At 34.8% G+C, this 17,706-nt stretch overlaps 1 protein-coding gene across 1 annotated transcript in view; it reads left to right on the top strand.

The window, feature by feature from the left end:
- The window catches only part of LOC107448499 (follistatin-related protein 5), a 43,265-nt gene extending 32,158 nt beyond the window's left edge, over positions 1–11,107 (top strand). Inside the window, exons 12-15 of the mRNA XM_071178312.1 lie at positions 4,448–4,633; positions 4,710–4,890; positions 6,274–6,480; positions 9,519–11,107. Coding sequence (XP_071034413.1) covers positions 4,448–4,633; positions 4,710–4,890; positions 6,274–6,480; positions 9,519–9,883 — 939 coding nt within the window. The 3' untranslated portion in view covers positions 9,884–11,107. The remainder of the gene's footprint in view (positions 1–4,447; positions 4,634–4,709; positions 4,891–6,273; positions 6,481–9,518) is intronic.
- Positions 11,108–17,706: the final 6,599 nt, after the last annotated feature.

The following is a 17,706-nucleotide window of genomic DNA, read 5'->3' as shown; positions in this document are numbered from 1 at the left end:
AGAACCATTTTCCAAAATGATGTTTCTTTTCGAATTTCATTTTCAAGTTCCTTGTCGATAGTATTAGTATCGTTTTTTTCTCCAAAATTTATACACAGCACATGCTTCCGAATGGCCACTCGAACAACTGTGTTGTTTAATTCTTTCTGATAAATGCTTCCAATCTCTAATTCCCGTACACCAAACATTATTCCTTTGTGAAGCAAATAACCAGCAGGGTTGACAATAGGCAGCGTCTAGTATTTTGGAATAACACAACCAAAAACGATTAACTGGCCCATATTTAGAACACGAAACGTAGTACGATTTTGAAAAACACCTATTGTTCTGGTTGATGTCTGTTGGAAAAGGTCCTGAAGGCTGTAAAGGCCCCATATCAAGAATTTGACGTTTTTCGTTATCACTTAATATCTTCTTCGTGAAGTTTCCCAAGTCATAAGAAAATTTGTCATACACATTTCCGAAAAATGTAGAGGTCTGTGGTTCCTCCAAACCCTCCGCTCTATTTGTGTCATGCAAACATCATCCACGTTCACATGATCGGCGGTGGAGGTATCTCCAACTGCGATAATTGTCGAATCTTCTTCAGTAGGCTTCTCAACCAGCACTGCAGTTACCACATTATTTGAGCCGCTATCAATAGAAATATTTTGGCTAGACGTACTTGCAGAAGGCTGACTAAAAAACTTGTCAATTTTGGGCAATTTTTGTTTACTATCTTCTCTTTCTTGGCGTTGTTTGCGTTTAAATGCACCACTGGGTTTCTTCTTTTTATCCATAATTTTAGTTTTCTAATTTATTTAAACAATACAATATTAGATTGTGCTCGAGTAGGTAGGTACTCACTGTTCACTGACGACGTTAAAAGTAAAATAAAAGGAAAGAGAAACACAATGATACGCAACAAGTGTCGTTGGGGAATCCCCGGAAAACAATTATCACCGTTAGTGTTACCACATTTAACGGTGGAGACTGTGTAATGGTTGGCAACTGTTACGCGATCTTTTAAGGCGCATTTTGTCATCCCGTTGGAGGGATGCGAGAGAGAGAAAGGTAGATGTATGTTTGATATAATCGGGAGAGGGTCTCCTTGGTCTTCTAAGAGCTAGAAGCACTTACTGGAAAACAATGCCTATTTCTTTTGTTTTTAAATAAAGTTAAGTTTTATTGTTTTAAAAATCTGGTCTGCTTATTTATTGGAAAGGAAAGGCATTACAGGGACCATGAACGATCTCCTGCCCACGGACCTGAATTAATGTGCCTACTGCAGGTGACTTGCATTTTTTCACGATATTTCGCGTTATACAATGAGCTGTAGCCAAAATCTATAGATTTGACACGATTTATTGACTTAACGGAGATCAATATGAGTGGTAAAATCAAATAAAATTGAACCACTATATTGACCAGTACAAAAAAGTTTATTAACATTAGCTTACTTACTCCTGATACAGCATTAATTTTTTAACCGTTCTCGAAAAAAAAATCTTAATTCGAATTCACAATTAAACGCACATCGATGAATAATAAAACGCACATATCACTATCCGTAAAATTGACAACACTGCCAACCTACAGAAAGAATTTAGGGGAATTCCCTAGGCATAACTTTTGAATTTCTCTCAACCATGGGTGAAAGCCCTTATATAGCAAGAAGGAAAAGAGAAAAACCTGGTACGTAAAACATTTCATTCCAGCATTTTTTTCGAAAAAAATGAAATATCTGTAACTATTAAGATTTCTTTTATAATTCTGGCATATATATAAAACTGCTTCTTTTCTAAGATAAAGTAGATATTGTTGAAAAATTTAAAAAAAGAACAAGTAAACTCCTCCCCAAAACTAGCTATAACTGAAATGGTTTTACTACCAGCCTTTCCTCTTTTCTGTCTCGCTTTCACCCCTGCTCTCAACTGAGTTGTCATGATTAAAGTGGGGTTGCAACCTGTCATATATATTTTGAAAATGGGAGAAATTTCCAAAAGTTCAGTTCGATCGAGATTTCTGGTAAGGATTCGAGGGCCCCCTGAGCTTGAGGGCCCCGGGGCACTGCCCCGCCTAGCCCCGTGGTAGCTACGCCACTGAGTACAATGTAAAAAACAACGTACGTAAATGTAGAAAATGGCAAGAAAATAGAATAAAAAAGTTNCGTATACGCATCTCAACCCAACAAAGACAGAATACTTATTATATCCAAGATACAGATGGTAGTGGTCGACGTAAGTTCCCACAACATCTTCTCTTTAAATCCAATGGGCTATAACCTTAACTTTCTTCTTATCCACCATGTTATAACTCTGAAGAGTTTTAACATTATATTATGTATATATGTATACATTTTTTATGTATATATTTTTTAATCAAGTGATATCTTAACGCTTCAGTTTCTTGCGATTATGTGTTTAATTTAGGAAATGGATACACTATCTGGTCAAAAGTATTTGGACACCCAGTGGGATGGACTTAGAGCGTTCAAAGGCACATATTAATGATTTTGGTCCCCCTTTTGCGTTGATGTACGCGTCTGGGAAGACTTTTCCACCAGTTTTTGATAGGAATTGACTTCCATTACAGCTGAAGTGAGTGCTTACGGTGAGGATTGGCTATGCAATCTGCGCTCTAATTCGTCCCAAAGGTGTTCTATGGGATTGAAGTGAGTGCTTACAGTGAGGATTTGGCTGGCTATGCAATCTGCGCTCTAATTCGTCCCAAAGGTGTTCTATGGGATCAAAGTGAGTGCTTACGGTAAGGATTTGGCTGGCTATGCAATCTGCGCTCTAATTCGTCCCAAAGGTGTTCTATGGGATCAAAGTGAGTGCTTACGGTGAGGATTTGGCTGGCTATGTCATCTGCGCTCTAATTCGTCGCAAAGGTGTTCTATGGGATCGAAGTGAGTGCTTACGGTGAGGATTTGTCTGGCTATATCATCTGCTCTCTAATTCGTCCCAAAGGTGTTCTATGGGATCGAAGTGAGTGCTTACGGTGAGTATTTGGCTGGCTATATCATCTGTTCTCTAATTCGTCCCAAAAGTGTTCTATGGGATCGAAGTGAGTGCTTACGGTGAGGATTTGGCTGGCTATGTCATCTGCGCTCTAATTCGTCCCAAAGGTGTTCTATGGGATCGAAGTGAGTGCTTACGGTGAGGATTTGGCTGGCTATATCTTCTGCTCTCTAATTCGTCCCAAAGGTGTTCTATGGGATCGAAGTGAGTGCTTACGGTGAGGATTTGGCTGGCTATCATCTGCGCTCTAATTCGTCCCAAAGGTGTTCTATATGATCGGGGATTTGAGAAGGCCAGTCCAGTGTTTGAGCACCCATTTCGTCAAAACCACTGTACAAGCCTCAAAGTGTGAATGGAGCAGTTATTCTGCTGGAAGCGAAATGTTCTTTCCCCGAAATATTGTCATAGAGTTGGGAGTGCAGCTATTATCGTTGTTGTTTTTAACTTATAAGTGTTAGAATTTTTTAAAAAAAATGTGGTAAAAAGTAAAAATAATTTATGAATGAATTAAATACAAAAACTAAAACATCTTGTTAGAAGGATATAAAACATTAACTAAAATTACTGGTATAGTGAAAGTACTAAATTTCGAGTTGTTACAAAATATTTTAAGATAATAAAGAAATTATTAAAAACATGAATAAATATTATCTGGAAATGCTGATTGGGAATGGACGGAAAATTAAGGGTAAAAACATGAGACTGATAAAAAAATAATTACAGATTAGAAAAAAAACTCACGTTGTTCTTTATTAGCACGTATGAAAAATACATTTTTACGAAGTTTAAGTCACACTATGGATATAACAAAACTCCACAATATTTCAAACTATTATATTAACACTCTATAAATCCTTATATATAAATAATACAAATGGATGAATATGGATTGAGCACAGTTTATATTCGAGAACAAAATTTCCAAACTCTATGCATCTTAAAGATGGACCCCTTAATGCCCATAACTGTGCATCAGGGCACGCTCACACCAACAGAATAATTTCTTCACTCACGGAAAAAAGGAAGACTCTTGGATCTACAAAAGGTGTTGCCATCTTTCATAGAAGGAATCTGTTGATAACTCAGCTTAAAGGTGCCGCTGAGGAGGAAAAGTATAGTTTATCTTTGTGACGTATAGAGTGGGTGTGTTTATTGTGGCAAGGTGGCACCTCTGTGGGTGTTGACTGTTCCTTTTAAGCATTTTCTTGCGTTAATGTTATACAAGGTTTAACAGCAGCATTGTCCAGATTGTCCTCATACAGAGTTCCTGTTTCATGTTGTTATGGAGATCATGTTCAGAGTTCATGTTGCTATGAGGATGTTTCTCGGTGGTTGCACCGAGAAAAATCCCCATAACAACAAGATGTCCGGATACTTTTGGCCGGATAGTGTAAATAAAAGCATCGTAGAATGGCAACACGCAATAATATGTTTCGTTCGAACAGGTTGTGGTAACAGATAAGTTTCCCGTTGAGCTTCACTATGTTCCAAATCTGGATCAAGTTTGGGTTTTGTGCTGGAGGAAGACAGAAGACAGGGGAACCAAGACCATTCAAATAATCCGAGATGCCAGCCAGAAAAAGAAACACCACACTGTTCACCCCGAGCCTGTGGATGGACACTTTGATCTGGTGCCTTTCTTCTTCTTTTTTACTCGTATTCAATATTTCTTGTGATTATAATGACTAAAAATGAATTTCTCATTAGGTGAGCGGGCTCTTCATCCCTCCCAACCAAGATCTAGGTCACGGATGGAAGTACGGATATGTAGTGCATACCAACCAAAGAGGCATGTACAAACTCGACCTTCAGGGTATGAAGTATCTCAAGACGGTGGATCTCACCCCTTACAACTGCGCTCCCAAGTCAGCCGATTTCGCCTCCTTTGGTATGTCCCTTTTCTATTTGGTAAAAATAAAATATGGATGGTTGACCGAATAAAGCAGATTGCGCTAGAGGTTAAAATTCATCGTAAGACTTCCGGGTTACTATTTCCGATTGATTTTTAAGCCTAAGTATGAAAAAACGCCCCATATAATGTTATTATACTTTTTATTTTTATTTTATAACCGTCGTTGAACAGCGGACCCAATTTTATGGGTTTACGACAACTCCGTAGCTTTGTCATTTTGAATCCAATCCAGAAGACAAGAGAACTCTTGGATTGAGTATTGGGAGACGCCTTCGTGGAGGACTTTTTGATGGAGCTACCCGCATTTGCGTTACGTGGAGAGGAAGACCACGAGAATCTCCCACGGTTAGCCTGACGGCAAGGGGACTCTAACCCATGATCCGTCTACCACTGAGGATATTTCACGTCAGCACTGTGGTTGGTGCAAGCCGGACTGGGATTCGAACCCAGTTCACCTAATTGGAAGGCGAACGCTCTATCCCCTGAGTCATCGCGGCTCGTTATTATACTTTTTATTTTATTTTATAACCGTCGTTGAACAGCCGACCCAACTTCATGGGTTTACGACTACTAACGTTCAACTTCGTAGCCTTGTAATTTTGAACTAATCCAGAAGACAAGGAAACTCCTGGATCAGTACCCCCAGAGGTATTGATTTGTTGTGGGAACATGGAGGACTTTGAGACTTGACAGATTTAACGTGCATCATTCACCATTTACTACACGGCGAGTCTTCGGCCGGCGAGGATCGAACCCACGACCTCTTGGATATGGGCCCAGCGCCCTACCGACCAGGCTATCCCGGCCCCTTCGTTATTATACTTGTAGTGTTTTCAAAAAAGCACGCTCTTTCAATCTATCTTTCAACAAAACAAACAACAAATAATTTCGTTGTAGTTCATTTACGTCGCACTTAAGCTGCACAATGGGCTATTGGCGACGGTCTGAGAAACATCCCTGAGGGTGATCCGAAGACATGCGATCACAATTTTGATCCTCCGTAGAAGGAATGGCACCTCCGATTCGGTAGCCCGACGACCTGTGCTCAAAGTCTAACACGTTGCGACAGAACAGTTTAACGAGGATTAAATACCGACCTCCCTCGGTCCCATCGCAGGCTGATCTAAGTGTACCCCCACCTGCACACTGACCGCAGCCAGTGATGCTTGACTTCGGTGATCTGGTGGGAACCGACTCTTTAACGATCAGTCCACTGCGGGAAACAAATAATTTCGGAAGACTCCGCTGATAATTCAGGAAACCATTTTATAAACACGGAGATAAATTTTATTGTTTTTAAAAAGACTGAAACTTTTATCCAAGTCTAAAAAATTATTATTTGCATGAAATCTTTCACAGGTGGATTGGTGATACTGGAATGTCTGGAGCCAGTGACGGGAAGGCCAACGGGTCAGATTGTGCTGGACTACCTGACAGACACTGTGATGGTGCACGGAACAACGCTGTTCGGAAAACCATATGTCTCTCCAGATTCCAGAAAAGTTGTGACCTTAAAAGCAGATGACCACAGTGTTCTCATAGTAGCTCAAGAAATCACGGAGGACGGTACGGTTATATTTTCACGTTATGTTCATTAAGGCTATTTTTCAAAGTCACTTTTTTCTTGCTATTTCCATTACTGCTGTGGGTACATGGCTATCTATGATTATTTTGAAAATGACATTCTATGTAGAAAAGCCACAGTTTAGTGAAAATGATAAACTTTCTATAAAGGGAGCCAATCCCGCCAAGAAGAATGAGTACATCTCTACTAAATTTGAAAAATTTAACCTCCCCCATTTCGGCAAATAACAAAAATATACAGAAAATTTTTATTATGAACCAACCAGGGCTCGAAAAAACTCAGGAATTTTACCCGTCCCCGAGGACGGCTTGTTTAACAATGTACCCGTCCTCCTTTGAAACTAACCCGTAGCTTCCAAATCAGTGTTTCTTAACCTTTTTGATGTAATGGACTCCTTTTAAAATTTTTTAAGAAGTCGCGGATCACCCCCCTGTGAAAAGAATAATTGCAAAAAACATCAATTATTAGAAAACACTTAATTTTATTATTTTAATAGTATACAAAATTTTTAAAATTAAAATTTTTAATGTGAAGGTTGCTGCTGCTTTTCCTTAATTAATAAATTGAATTGGGGGATGGTTTTCGACAAAGCAGCATTCAATCGATTTCGATGTTATGTTTTTATTCTCACAAGTGTGGAAAATCCCGCTTCGCAAAGATACACTGTAGCAAACGGAATTACAGCTGCCATAGCTCGCTTTACAAGCAATTGGTAGGCTTCCAAACGTTTTAAAAATTAGGAGCAGTCAGCGGACCCCCAAAATATAACTCATGGACCCCTTAGGGGTTCATGAACCACAGGTTAAGAAACCCTGTTCTAAATAAATAAAAATATAATTTTCTATTATTTATTACAAACATTAATATATATTGTTACTAGGATTACAAATACATTATACAGTAATAAAAGAAATACTAGGTTATTAATAGTAACCTAGAATTTCTTTTATGAAATCATTTATTTCTTTTATGAAATAATTTAAATGACAAAGGTCAAGTTATCTGGAATGTCAATTTATCCGAGGGTACTGCGTTTTTTAAATGAATCAAATATGACCTTTGCCGGTTCCACAATCATGCCAATGATTTACAGAAGTTTCTGCACAGAAATCTGAAAGAGGTTTTCCATTTATGTAGATGTTCATAAATGCGTTTAACGCTTCTTGTTTAAGACTAGTAAGTAATGTGTTTTTTTGTAAGTTCATTGCTGAAAAGCCCCTTTCAACCGCTGCAGTACTCCCAGACAGAGAAGGCCGTTTNAAATTTTTGTCTATGCTGCCAAATTTGCGATGTTCTTTTAAAAAAAAGTTTAATAACTTTTAATAAAACATAAGTTATTTGTCCATTGTAAAGTCTTAGATGATTCTTTACGGAAGATGGTACATATAGTTTAAAATAATAACTTTGCCTCAAGTGTCAGACACTTAAACGATGACTTCTTTATTTCCTTGGCAAAAAAGCTTCAACTTTACTGTTAAGGAAATATCTCATTTTTTATTGTTTCTTTATTATTGATGAAAACTTTTAAGCTCGGAAACCGTGTGAAACTCAAAACTTCTTAAAACATAGTACTTAAAGTAAGAATCGTTGAAATTTTAAAATTGCGATCGAAATTGGGTTACAGGTGGCGTAGAGCAGAACTCTCTACCTATGGCAACACTTCGCATGCTTTCTCCATTAGCGTGTGGAGAGTCATGGAAGAAGGAAGTACGTTAGTTTCTGTCTTGATTTTCACATAGATTAAAATCTTTTAAGTTAGGAAACTATATGGAACTAAAAACTACATTAAACATAGTTCTAAAAGAAAGCGTCATTGAATTTCTAAACAATATTTTTAACAATTAAACACGAAAAATATTAAGAAAAGGAAAAATATCGTAGTACATTCTTGTACAACTGATAAGAGGAAGAGAGGGAAGGGCCAAAGACATGGAACCGGTCTTCTCTCCAGATGGCGTATTCGATGGAAGGAGGAAATAATATCGTATTACATATCAGCAGTGGAAAGGAATCTAGACTAGAATGAGTATGGATTGTTGACCTTGAAAAGCTAATCGCAGATGGCGCTAAGGGTTAAAATTCCTCGTAAGACTTCCGGGTTACTACATCTGATTCATTTCTTGAATAAATATTATTATTCTAATAATATTTATTATTCTAATAATATTTATTCAATCCGTCCAATATTATTATTCTAATATTGTTCGCAATATAACGCGTTCTTTCAATTGAAATTTCAACGAAACAAACAACAAATGAATTCGGAAGACTTCGCATGATGCAACCCAAACAATATCAAACTGTGCTATCTTAAACAAATATAGCCAAATAAGGGATAATACTCAAAACATGGCAAACCTTATTCTTTATTTATGTTTTGTTACATAATTTTCTTAAATTTGTTCTAAGCTTACGATTTGTTAGAACTTATAGATTACAGACAGTAAACTCTTGTGTATGGTAAAATTAAGAGTAAATTTAAACACAAATCACAGCAATAAAAGAATAGAATATTCTTTGTGATTTGTATTCTTTCATTATTGTGATTCTTTCTAGAATAATAAGCCTCTTCACACACCACTTCGCAAACATAACATAAGCGGAGGAATACATCGGAAGTTTTCTAAATTTCTTCCGGTTTTAGTAAGCTTGTTACTGTTTATAGTTTGTCTATAGTAAGAAATCCCTTAGCCATTCGCCTGAACCGGTGACTATGGTAACGAGATATAACTATTTCAAGTAGGGGTGTGGGGTCATTGTTTAGAACAGGTTTTAGTTCGGGTTCTGCGAGAGAAAGGGAATCTTCTTCTTCGGTCTATTGCGCTAGCTTTAGAGTGAAGAGAAGCTTCCCTCCATGAAATGCGCTATTCTGGTTTCAATAGCAGTCGACGCCCTCAGACTTTGTGGAGAGGGGAGTTCTTACTGTAGACAAACTATACGTTCAGTCATCTCCTCAGATGACTTTTTCGAGTATTGCGATCTCTTAATCTGCTTACTTTTCTTCTTTTAATTTATTCAGGACTTCGATTCCTGTTTGACGTGAAGACAACTCTGCAGATCGGCGACGTCGCTTTCTTTCCCTCTCGTGCGAGTCACGGTTATGATCTATATGCGACCTCCTCTTCCAAAGAGGACATTCTTTTTGTGGACCTCACGGATGGCAAAGTGGAGATGATTACTGGGATCGGGCGTCCTGCTCCCCTCCAGACGGCACTCTGGGGTAACAGTAATCGTCCCATCTTCAGTTCCGGCATCTTTGGAACCTTCATGATAACAACTGCCGAGGACGCCATCTTCGTAGTGAATGGGAAGACGAGGACTGTGAATTGTGAGATTGGTTCTGTCCTCCATCCTCGGATGATGGTCTGGGTGAGGGCACCCTGACTGTTAACTTTCTTTTTAAAAAAAAAAGTTTCTTTATTTGATATAAGTGCCGCAGATAGAGTTTGACAACGTTCTTTTCCTTCCGTGATTTAAACGAAAAAAAGAATGAGAAGATTCATCGTACAAATGTATGCGCGAAATTTTTTGTGTTGGTGTATTTTCTTCCTTTGGAGAAAATTAGGACATCTTAGCAGACGATTTATTAAGTTTTTGGGTGAAAAACAGTTTAATTCTGAAAACTTTGCGAACAGTATTATTAAATTTTGGATAGAAGAAAACGACTTAATTCGAAACATCTGAACACTTTTGCATTAAATTGAGTGACGAAGAACAATTTAATTCTGGAAAACTACATTAAGTTTTGGAGTGAAGGACAACTTAATTCCGAACTTTTGTAATAGACGTGTTAAGTTTTTTGATGAAATACAGTTTAGTTCTGGAACTTTTCTACATATTTTTGCAAGTCTCGTAAATACTTCGTTGATAAAATCAAAGTTCTTTTTTAATTTGTGAAGAGTTCTGATAAAAGTAAATGATTTATTTCCTCTCTCTCTCTTTCTTCTTCTTTAAAAAAAATTTTTTTTTACGATCTCACGTTTCTCGAAATAAAACTTTAGGTCACTAAGGCATACAATGAAAAAGAAAAATAAGCACAATCAAATTTAATAAACAATGTTCGTTTATAAAATTTGCTAATGTTTGCGAGGTACAATATGAGAAGTACCATACAAATTATAAGAACGATTTAATGTAATTATATTTTAAAAGCATTATAATTACATTATTCGCGGGTACTAATCTATTAAATTTATGTAAATAACTTTAATCGGATTCATTTTTGTGATTGACTATACATACAAATAATTAAAAAATGACGACGCATTTCCGATATTTTGAATGTTCTAACGTATATAGATTTGAAAAACACAATGATTTACCTTTAATTACTATAGTTTTGTAAATACAGATAGCAAAAATGATTGCAAACACAAGGAAATATTGAGTATGGCTTCACTTTTTCACAACTCTATATTGCCTTGTGACCAATTCTTAAGAAAAGAAAAAAGGTTTCCCTTTAAATTTTTATAGGTTGATCACACAAAATTCTACATTATGCCATACAACTAAAGAAAGAGAGAGAATTTACGAACTCTTTTTGTTTATTATCTTAGTCAACTGATGTTATTGAGTAGATAAAACAATAACACTGTATAAAAAAATAAATAATGCTAATAGGAAAGAGACAAACATTTTAAGGAATAGTTTTTTCTAGTCTCTCTTAGATAGAGGCGTTTACTAGCCAAACTGTATTTAAAAATAATTTATTTTTACTATAAATAATTCCAATTATTTTGTATGCACAATGTGTTTCTGTTTATCGTTCGAATGAAATAAAAAAAAAGGGGGTTGTTTATGCATCCACTTACGAATGCATTTATAAGCTCTGTGTTATACACTACTTGGCCAGAGGTGCAGTTGTTAATGTCATACACTTAAGAGGAATCCATTTTGATACTTTAGTTGCTCGCTATTGAGCAACAACGACTACAAACAAACTGGTTTAATCTTAGCTACTATTTATTGCAATTTTAATTTTTGTGTGCCACAAATTACATGTCCATTTGAACGGATCATTTTGATTTATTTTGCAATCCATAAAAATCAATAACAAACTTGCAGTGGTGTCAACTTATTGGACAATTGGAGACTCGAGTATTTTTTTCAACTTAATATACATATATACACTATCTGGCCATGATGTTTGTCCCCCTTTTAGCATCGATGACAGCCTGCACACGGCTGGGAAGACTTTCCACCAGTTTTTCATAGGAATTGACTTCCATGACAGCTGTGCTTTCAGTGAGGATTCGGCTGGCTACGTAATCTGCATTCTAATTCGTCCCAAAGGTTTTCTATGGGATTTAGATCGGGGATCTGAGAAGGCAGTTTTTGAACACCTATATCGTCAAACCATGTCTGTGCAAAACCCGATGTGTGAATGGGGCAGTTACACTGCTGGAAGAGAAATGGGCCGAGCATTGTCCATATAGATCTAGTTCGAGTTGGAAGTGCAGCATTGTCCAAATAGATCTAGATCGAGTTGGAGCATTGTCCAAATAGATCTAGTTCGAGTTGGAGCATTGTCCAAATAGAATTAGTTCGAGTTGGAAGTGCAGCATTGTCCAGATAGATCTAGTTCGAGTTGGAAGTGCAGCATTGTCCATATAGATCTAGATCGAGTTGGGAGTGCAGCATTGTCCAAATAGATCTAGATCGAGTTGGAAGTGCAGCATTGTCCAGATAGATCTAGACCGAGTTGGGAGTGCAGCATTGTCCAGATAGATCTAGTTCGAGTTGGGAGTGCAGCATTGTCCAAATAGATCTAGTTCGAGTTGGGAGTGCAGTATTGTCCAAATAGATCTAGTTCCAGTTGGGAGTGCAGCATTGTCCAAATAGATCTAGTTCGAGTTGGAAGTGCAGCATTGTCCAAATATATCTAGTTCGAGTTGGGAGTGCAGCATTGTACAAACAATAGGAGTATGAGAATAGGAACACTAATAGGAGAACATTCCACAAATAGGAGATTGTTAGTGACATAATAGAACAGTGTTAAATCTCAGCCCACCACGTGTTGTCCAGTAGTAAAGGAAAATTTTCACTTAATGATAAGTAATTATTTACATGAAATGAAAAAGAAAAGATTTTGCAGACGAAAACATACAAACATAACTTATGGCGGCAAATCTATTTTCAAAGTTAGTATTTACAGATGTACAGTGCGCAAAAATTCTTTTTTGAAAATATCTGAAATTTGTGCAATTTAATTTCTCATGAACTATTAAACCGATTTTGCTCAAATTTTGTATTTTGCCATGCAAAATTACATTTTTTAAAATGATGCAAAAAATTGTATACCTTACAATTCAAAAATTTTTCGACAATTATTAAATAAAATAATACTTTTTGCTTGGATAAACGAGCTTTATAATTTTGAGTAAAAATTTTTCAATTCGATTGAAAAGTTTTCGAGACATAGCGGAATACGTAAAAATAAAATTAACATTAAGGGGTCTAAGTTTTCTAGATTGCGGCTAGCCCCTATATTTTGGATGTCAGAAATCCGAATTCATCGAGAGAAAGAAATGTTTATTCAGAAAAAGTAAGTTTTTGTGTCTGATTTCGTAACTTAAAATATCGTCTGTACAAATCATTGTGGTCTCTCTTTCTCAAACCATTAAGATTGAGTACTAGAGTGTGAAGATCCGATCATTAGATCAAAAGTTATTTAGGATGGTCAGTTTGTTTTCCCCCACTGTACACATAATTTATTACTTAATAATAAATGAAACAGATATTTGTATTCCGATTTGTTATTTTCATCCAAAACTCGCTATAAAAAGCATTTCTTTTTTACTTCAAAGGTTGACGCCATTGCAGGTTTCTGCTATGCCTAAAATAATCTTAGCAATATCGACTTTAACCCATTAGTGCCCAATGTCCCTTTTTAGAGACGGTTTTAAGAATGCATCACAAAGTCAGAGGAATAATTTTCTCCTCATAAACCATTTTTAAATATTCTTCTCTATGAAATTTTATCAATGGCAACATGTGTCAAGCATTCCGTTGATAATGTACAAATTCCATAACGCAGAACTAGTGGAGTGCGCTCAATTTTTTAACAATTGTTTGATAGCGGAAGCTGTACTTCGTAATGAGGACACTAGTCTGTATATGTCAATTTGAGCAGACTTTTCGTACCATCCAGTTCATAATTTCAACGTGACATCTCAATTCTTCATTAAATAATCATTCTTTTATCAATATTTCAAGTTTTTGTGTAGGAAAAACAAACGATAACAAAAAAAAAATTTATTAAAATCTTAACAAATAATAAATTCTGTTCATGGTTTTTCAAGATTTTTGGAAGGGTGTTAGATTCAACCATTTTGTCTAAATTGTTCGAATTAGATTCTCCATTTCCAAATGCATAAATTTTACACGAATTTTCATTTCGAAGAAAAAGTTAAAATAATAATAACTACAGTTGGCGACGGGATGGAAATTATTTTCCATTACAAATTAGACATTTACATTACAAATTATCGCAAATTAGAACATTTTGCTTAGCACAAAACAGTTTGTTTACGAAACAGAGAGAGAATGAGTGTTGAAGATTAAATTCTTTTAACTATTCAAGCACGGTAACTGTTGTTAACTGCTTTGGAGTGCGTTCTACTAGTTCCATGTTACGGAATATGTCCCAAAAATGAATAAATATGATGAAAAATTGCGACTAGGGCATTAATAGGTTGATATATTCCAGGTGCCTATATAATTGTAATGATGATAAAGAGTAAACATGCATTGATTGTTTAAATGTGTAGCCAATCCGGAATCCTAAATTTTCAAAAAAATACTTGTTTAGCAGACTTTAAATTAGCTTTTTGAAAAAGCCCTACAAACACAAAGATTTTAGCCATTGACAATTTCAGGTTTCAATACCCTGGTGTTATTACGATTCCTGCTGTATAACAACATTATTTTAAAGGAGTCATTACGTAGTTGTAGAAAACTTATCCTTCTTGTATTGCATAAAATATGTTATTGTGATATTGTGTTCCATTTCATATTATATACGTATGATGATGATGACGAATAGTTGTGCCAAAAACGGTGCCTCCGTAGAAGGTCCTTCCACACTTAATAACTATTGAAAGAAGAAATGCTTATATAGATGTATATAAAAACAGAGAGATCAATTTGTATTCACGTCAAGTGTCTTCCTTATTTCTTTTGACAAAAAGTCATCCTTCTTTGGTTAAATAATTTTACTCATTAATTGAAAACACAGCTAGATCCACGGTTTGTTAAACAAAAACGGCCTTGTGTTGAATTGGCAAAGACAAATAAATAAATAAAAAACTATTCATAAGATGAATTTTAGTGATCATTATATATATAGATATACAACCGTCTCACTGTCATTTAAAAACTCGATGTTGCTATAATACAGTCAACAGCAAACTGCCAGCTATTATCACGAGATGAGCTCCCGCGATTAAACCAGTTGTTTTATTTTAATTTTATAATCAACGTTTAACAGTCGACTCAATTCTGAGTTAATGACTATGAATGTTCAATTTCGTTGCCTTGTAGTTTTGAACTTAACCCAGAAGACAAGAGTAAGCATTCGGACAAACTATCCTTTGTGAAGGACTTTATGAATAGAACTAACCCGCATTTGTGTTACATGAAAGGGAAAACCAAGAAAACCTCTCACGGCAAGAGGGTTCAACCCCTAGATCCACATAAAACATTTTGAACAAAACAATACTGTGGTCAGTGCGAGTCGGGAGCAGAAATCATCCCCGCTGAGGTTCGAACTCGGGTCACCTCATTGGGGAGGCATACACGCTATTCCCGGAGTCACCGTGGTTTTAGACTTGTTGTTGACGGTAAATTATGCATTGTTATTTATATCCAAAAACATAAATTTTCGTTTCTGTTAAAATAAATTAAGTATGTTGTATTTTAACTATTTGACTATTAGTACTGTAATTCTAAAACATAGATAGCAATCCCAAAAACATAGAATATTACCAATGTGTTTAGGTAATGTTCATTTTTAATAAAATAAAATTACATATAAAAAATTTACGATTTCTTTGCTTTTATTCCTTTTTTAAAAAGTAACAAAAAAAAGTCCTAATTTGAATTTTTTTTAACGCAACATCGGCAGCAAATCGTCAGGCAATCTACAAATAATAATTTTTCCGAAGATTGATATGAATTCATTTTTTGGAGTAGAAGACATTTTTTAAGAGGCTGTTTATTAAGCTTATTCTCCGAAATCACTTATTTTGCTATAAAAATTTTTTTTACAACATATAATTATTTTTTCTTAATTTAGTAAACAAGTTCAATTAAATTTACAAATTATTTAGTACAATTATTAAGAATTTATAATTGTAAATAACATGCATGCATTTCAGTCTTTAATCACATACTGGAAACAAAAACAAAAAAAATTAAATTGTTTGTAAAAATGAAACAGAACAGCATAAAAAAGCTCAATTCCTTTGGAAATCAAAATTTTTATGCCATGAAATTAGATCTTCTCTGATCAAAGACTAGCTTTAAATACGCGCTTACGTTTTCTTCTTTACTTATGGTGTTTTGTTCATGTGTGTACAAAACACTTTAACAAAGTGGGCACTGACTTTTATAACGTCTAGCTAAATAGTCACTCTATCATTTAAATGTTTGTGAACATGGAATGTAAAAATGAATGAATGTTTATGATAAAAATATGTATTTATTTTTGTTGTCTCAAGACTGTGTGTTGATTTTTACAAATATTTTATAGTGTCCTTTTTACCTGGCTTGTTAATGAAATGTTTTGTTCGTGTAATACTATACCATGTACTTGGCATATTTTTTAAAGGTACGATTGGTATTACAGTAGTTTTATTTTAAAAATTATTTATGTTAAATTTGAACTTGATTATATTCCAAATGTACAATACTTCTAAAACTTGTTTGGTATACTTTTATTATTCTAATGACATATAAAAACATATTGATTTCCCCCACCCCAATTAAAGACATTGAAATGCAACAAACTATTGCAACTTCTGTACAAGTAAGTCAAAAGTAGTTTTGATTCTGCTTGACATTAACTTATAAAACTTCCATCTTGAAGAAAAGATTCATAAGTTTTTCCCCCTTAAAACATATTTAGAGTTCCATTTGAATTTTTATTGGAAGCTATTATACTGTTGATTATGTGCAAAAATACTCTCATATTGTGCAACACTTTTAGAATCGCAACAACCACGAGAGATTTTCAATTTATTTATTTTATTTTTTAAATCAATGTTCTTCTCATGAATAAAATTCTTGTGAAACTGCTATCGTCTTGTTCTTAAAATCATTACTTTCAGTTAAAGAGACAAAAAAGTGAAGTGTTAGATTACAATAAAGAATTTCATACAATTTTAAAATCGTCAGTTTCAGGGTATCGGCGACATTTTGGATACTCAAATCCATTACTAATTTCAAGAATTTTTCAAGTCACTATTTTTCCCGACAATAACGCAACAATAAATTTTTAAAAAAAGCATTATAATAACATCAATTGAAATGATAGGTATAACCAAAACTGTTATGCACTGCATCTTCATATTTATAGATTTTAAATTTAAAGAAAACAGAGTAAAGAAAAAGATGAAGCAATAAAATAGCTGAAAAAAAATACAAAAGCAAAAAAAAAAATTTCTGCAGAATTATATTCTAAAGATACTTTTCTTGTTCAGCTGAAAGAAAGAAATATTCATGATTTTTCTGTTCTCATTTCGGAATAAAAAAAAATCTACCAATGACTGACTTGCTTCAGCTAGACTTAGAAGTTTATAAAATAAAATAAATAAATAATAACAAAAATTCTGAAATCGCAGAAGTTTAAAAGATAGTTCGCTCTAGAAATGATGTTTCTTCCTTCGTTTTTTTAAAGAACACCATAATTTTTAAAAAACGTGATAAAACATTTTATATTTTAATAAAATATGACTGTGAGTGGGTATTTTGTTATAAATTCAGACATTCGGAACACAATGAAATTATGGGTAGTGGTAAATTCCATTTTAAAATTTAAATTTTTTGGTGACCTAACTCTATGACTTTCCATGATTTTTTTTATTTTTAAAAATAGTTAAAATCAGGACACTTCATGACAAATTTTGTTCAATACCGAAATGTATGACTTTCCAGGTATGTAGATAACCTGCAGTTTAAAATCAGTCAGTTTTAACACAATCAGTAAT

The sequence above is a fragment of the Parasteatoda tepidariorum genome, chromosome 3 (assembly GCF_043381705.1).
Source record: "Parasteatoda tepidariorum isolate YZ-2023 chromosome 3, CAS_Ptep_4.0, whole genome shotgun sequence".
In the NCBI taxonomy this organism is placed as follows: Eukaryota; Metazoa; Arthropoda; class Arachnida; order Araneae; family Theridiidae; genus Parasteatoda; species Parasteatoda tepidariorum.
This window is presented reverse-complemented; position numbering and strand designations above follow the sequence as displayed.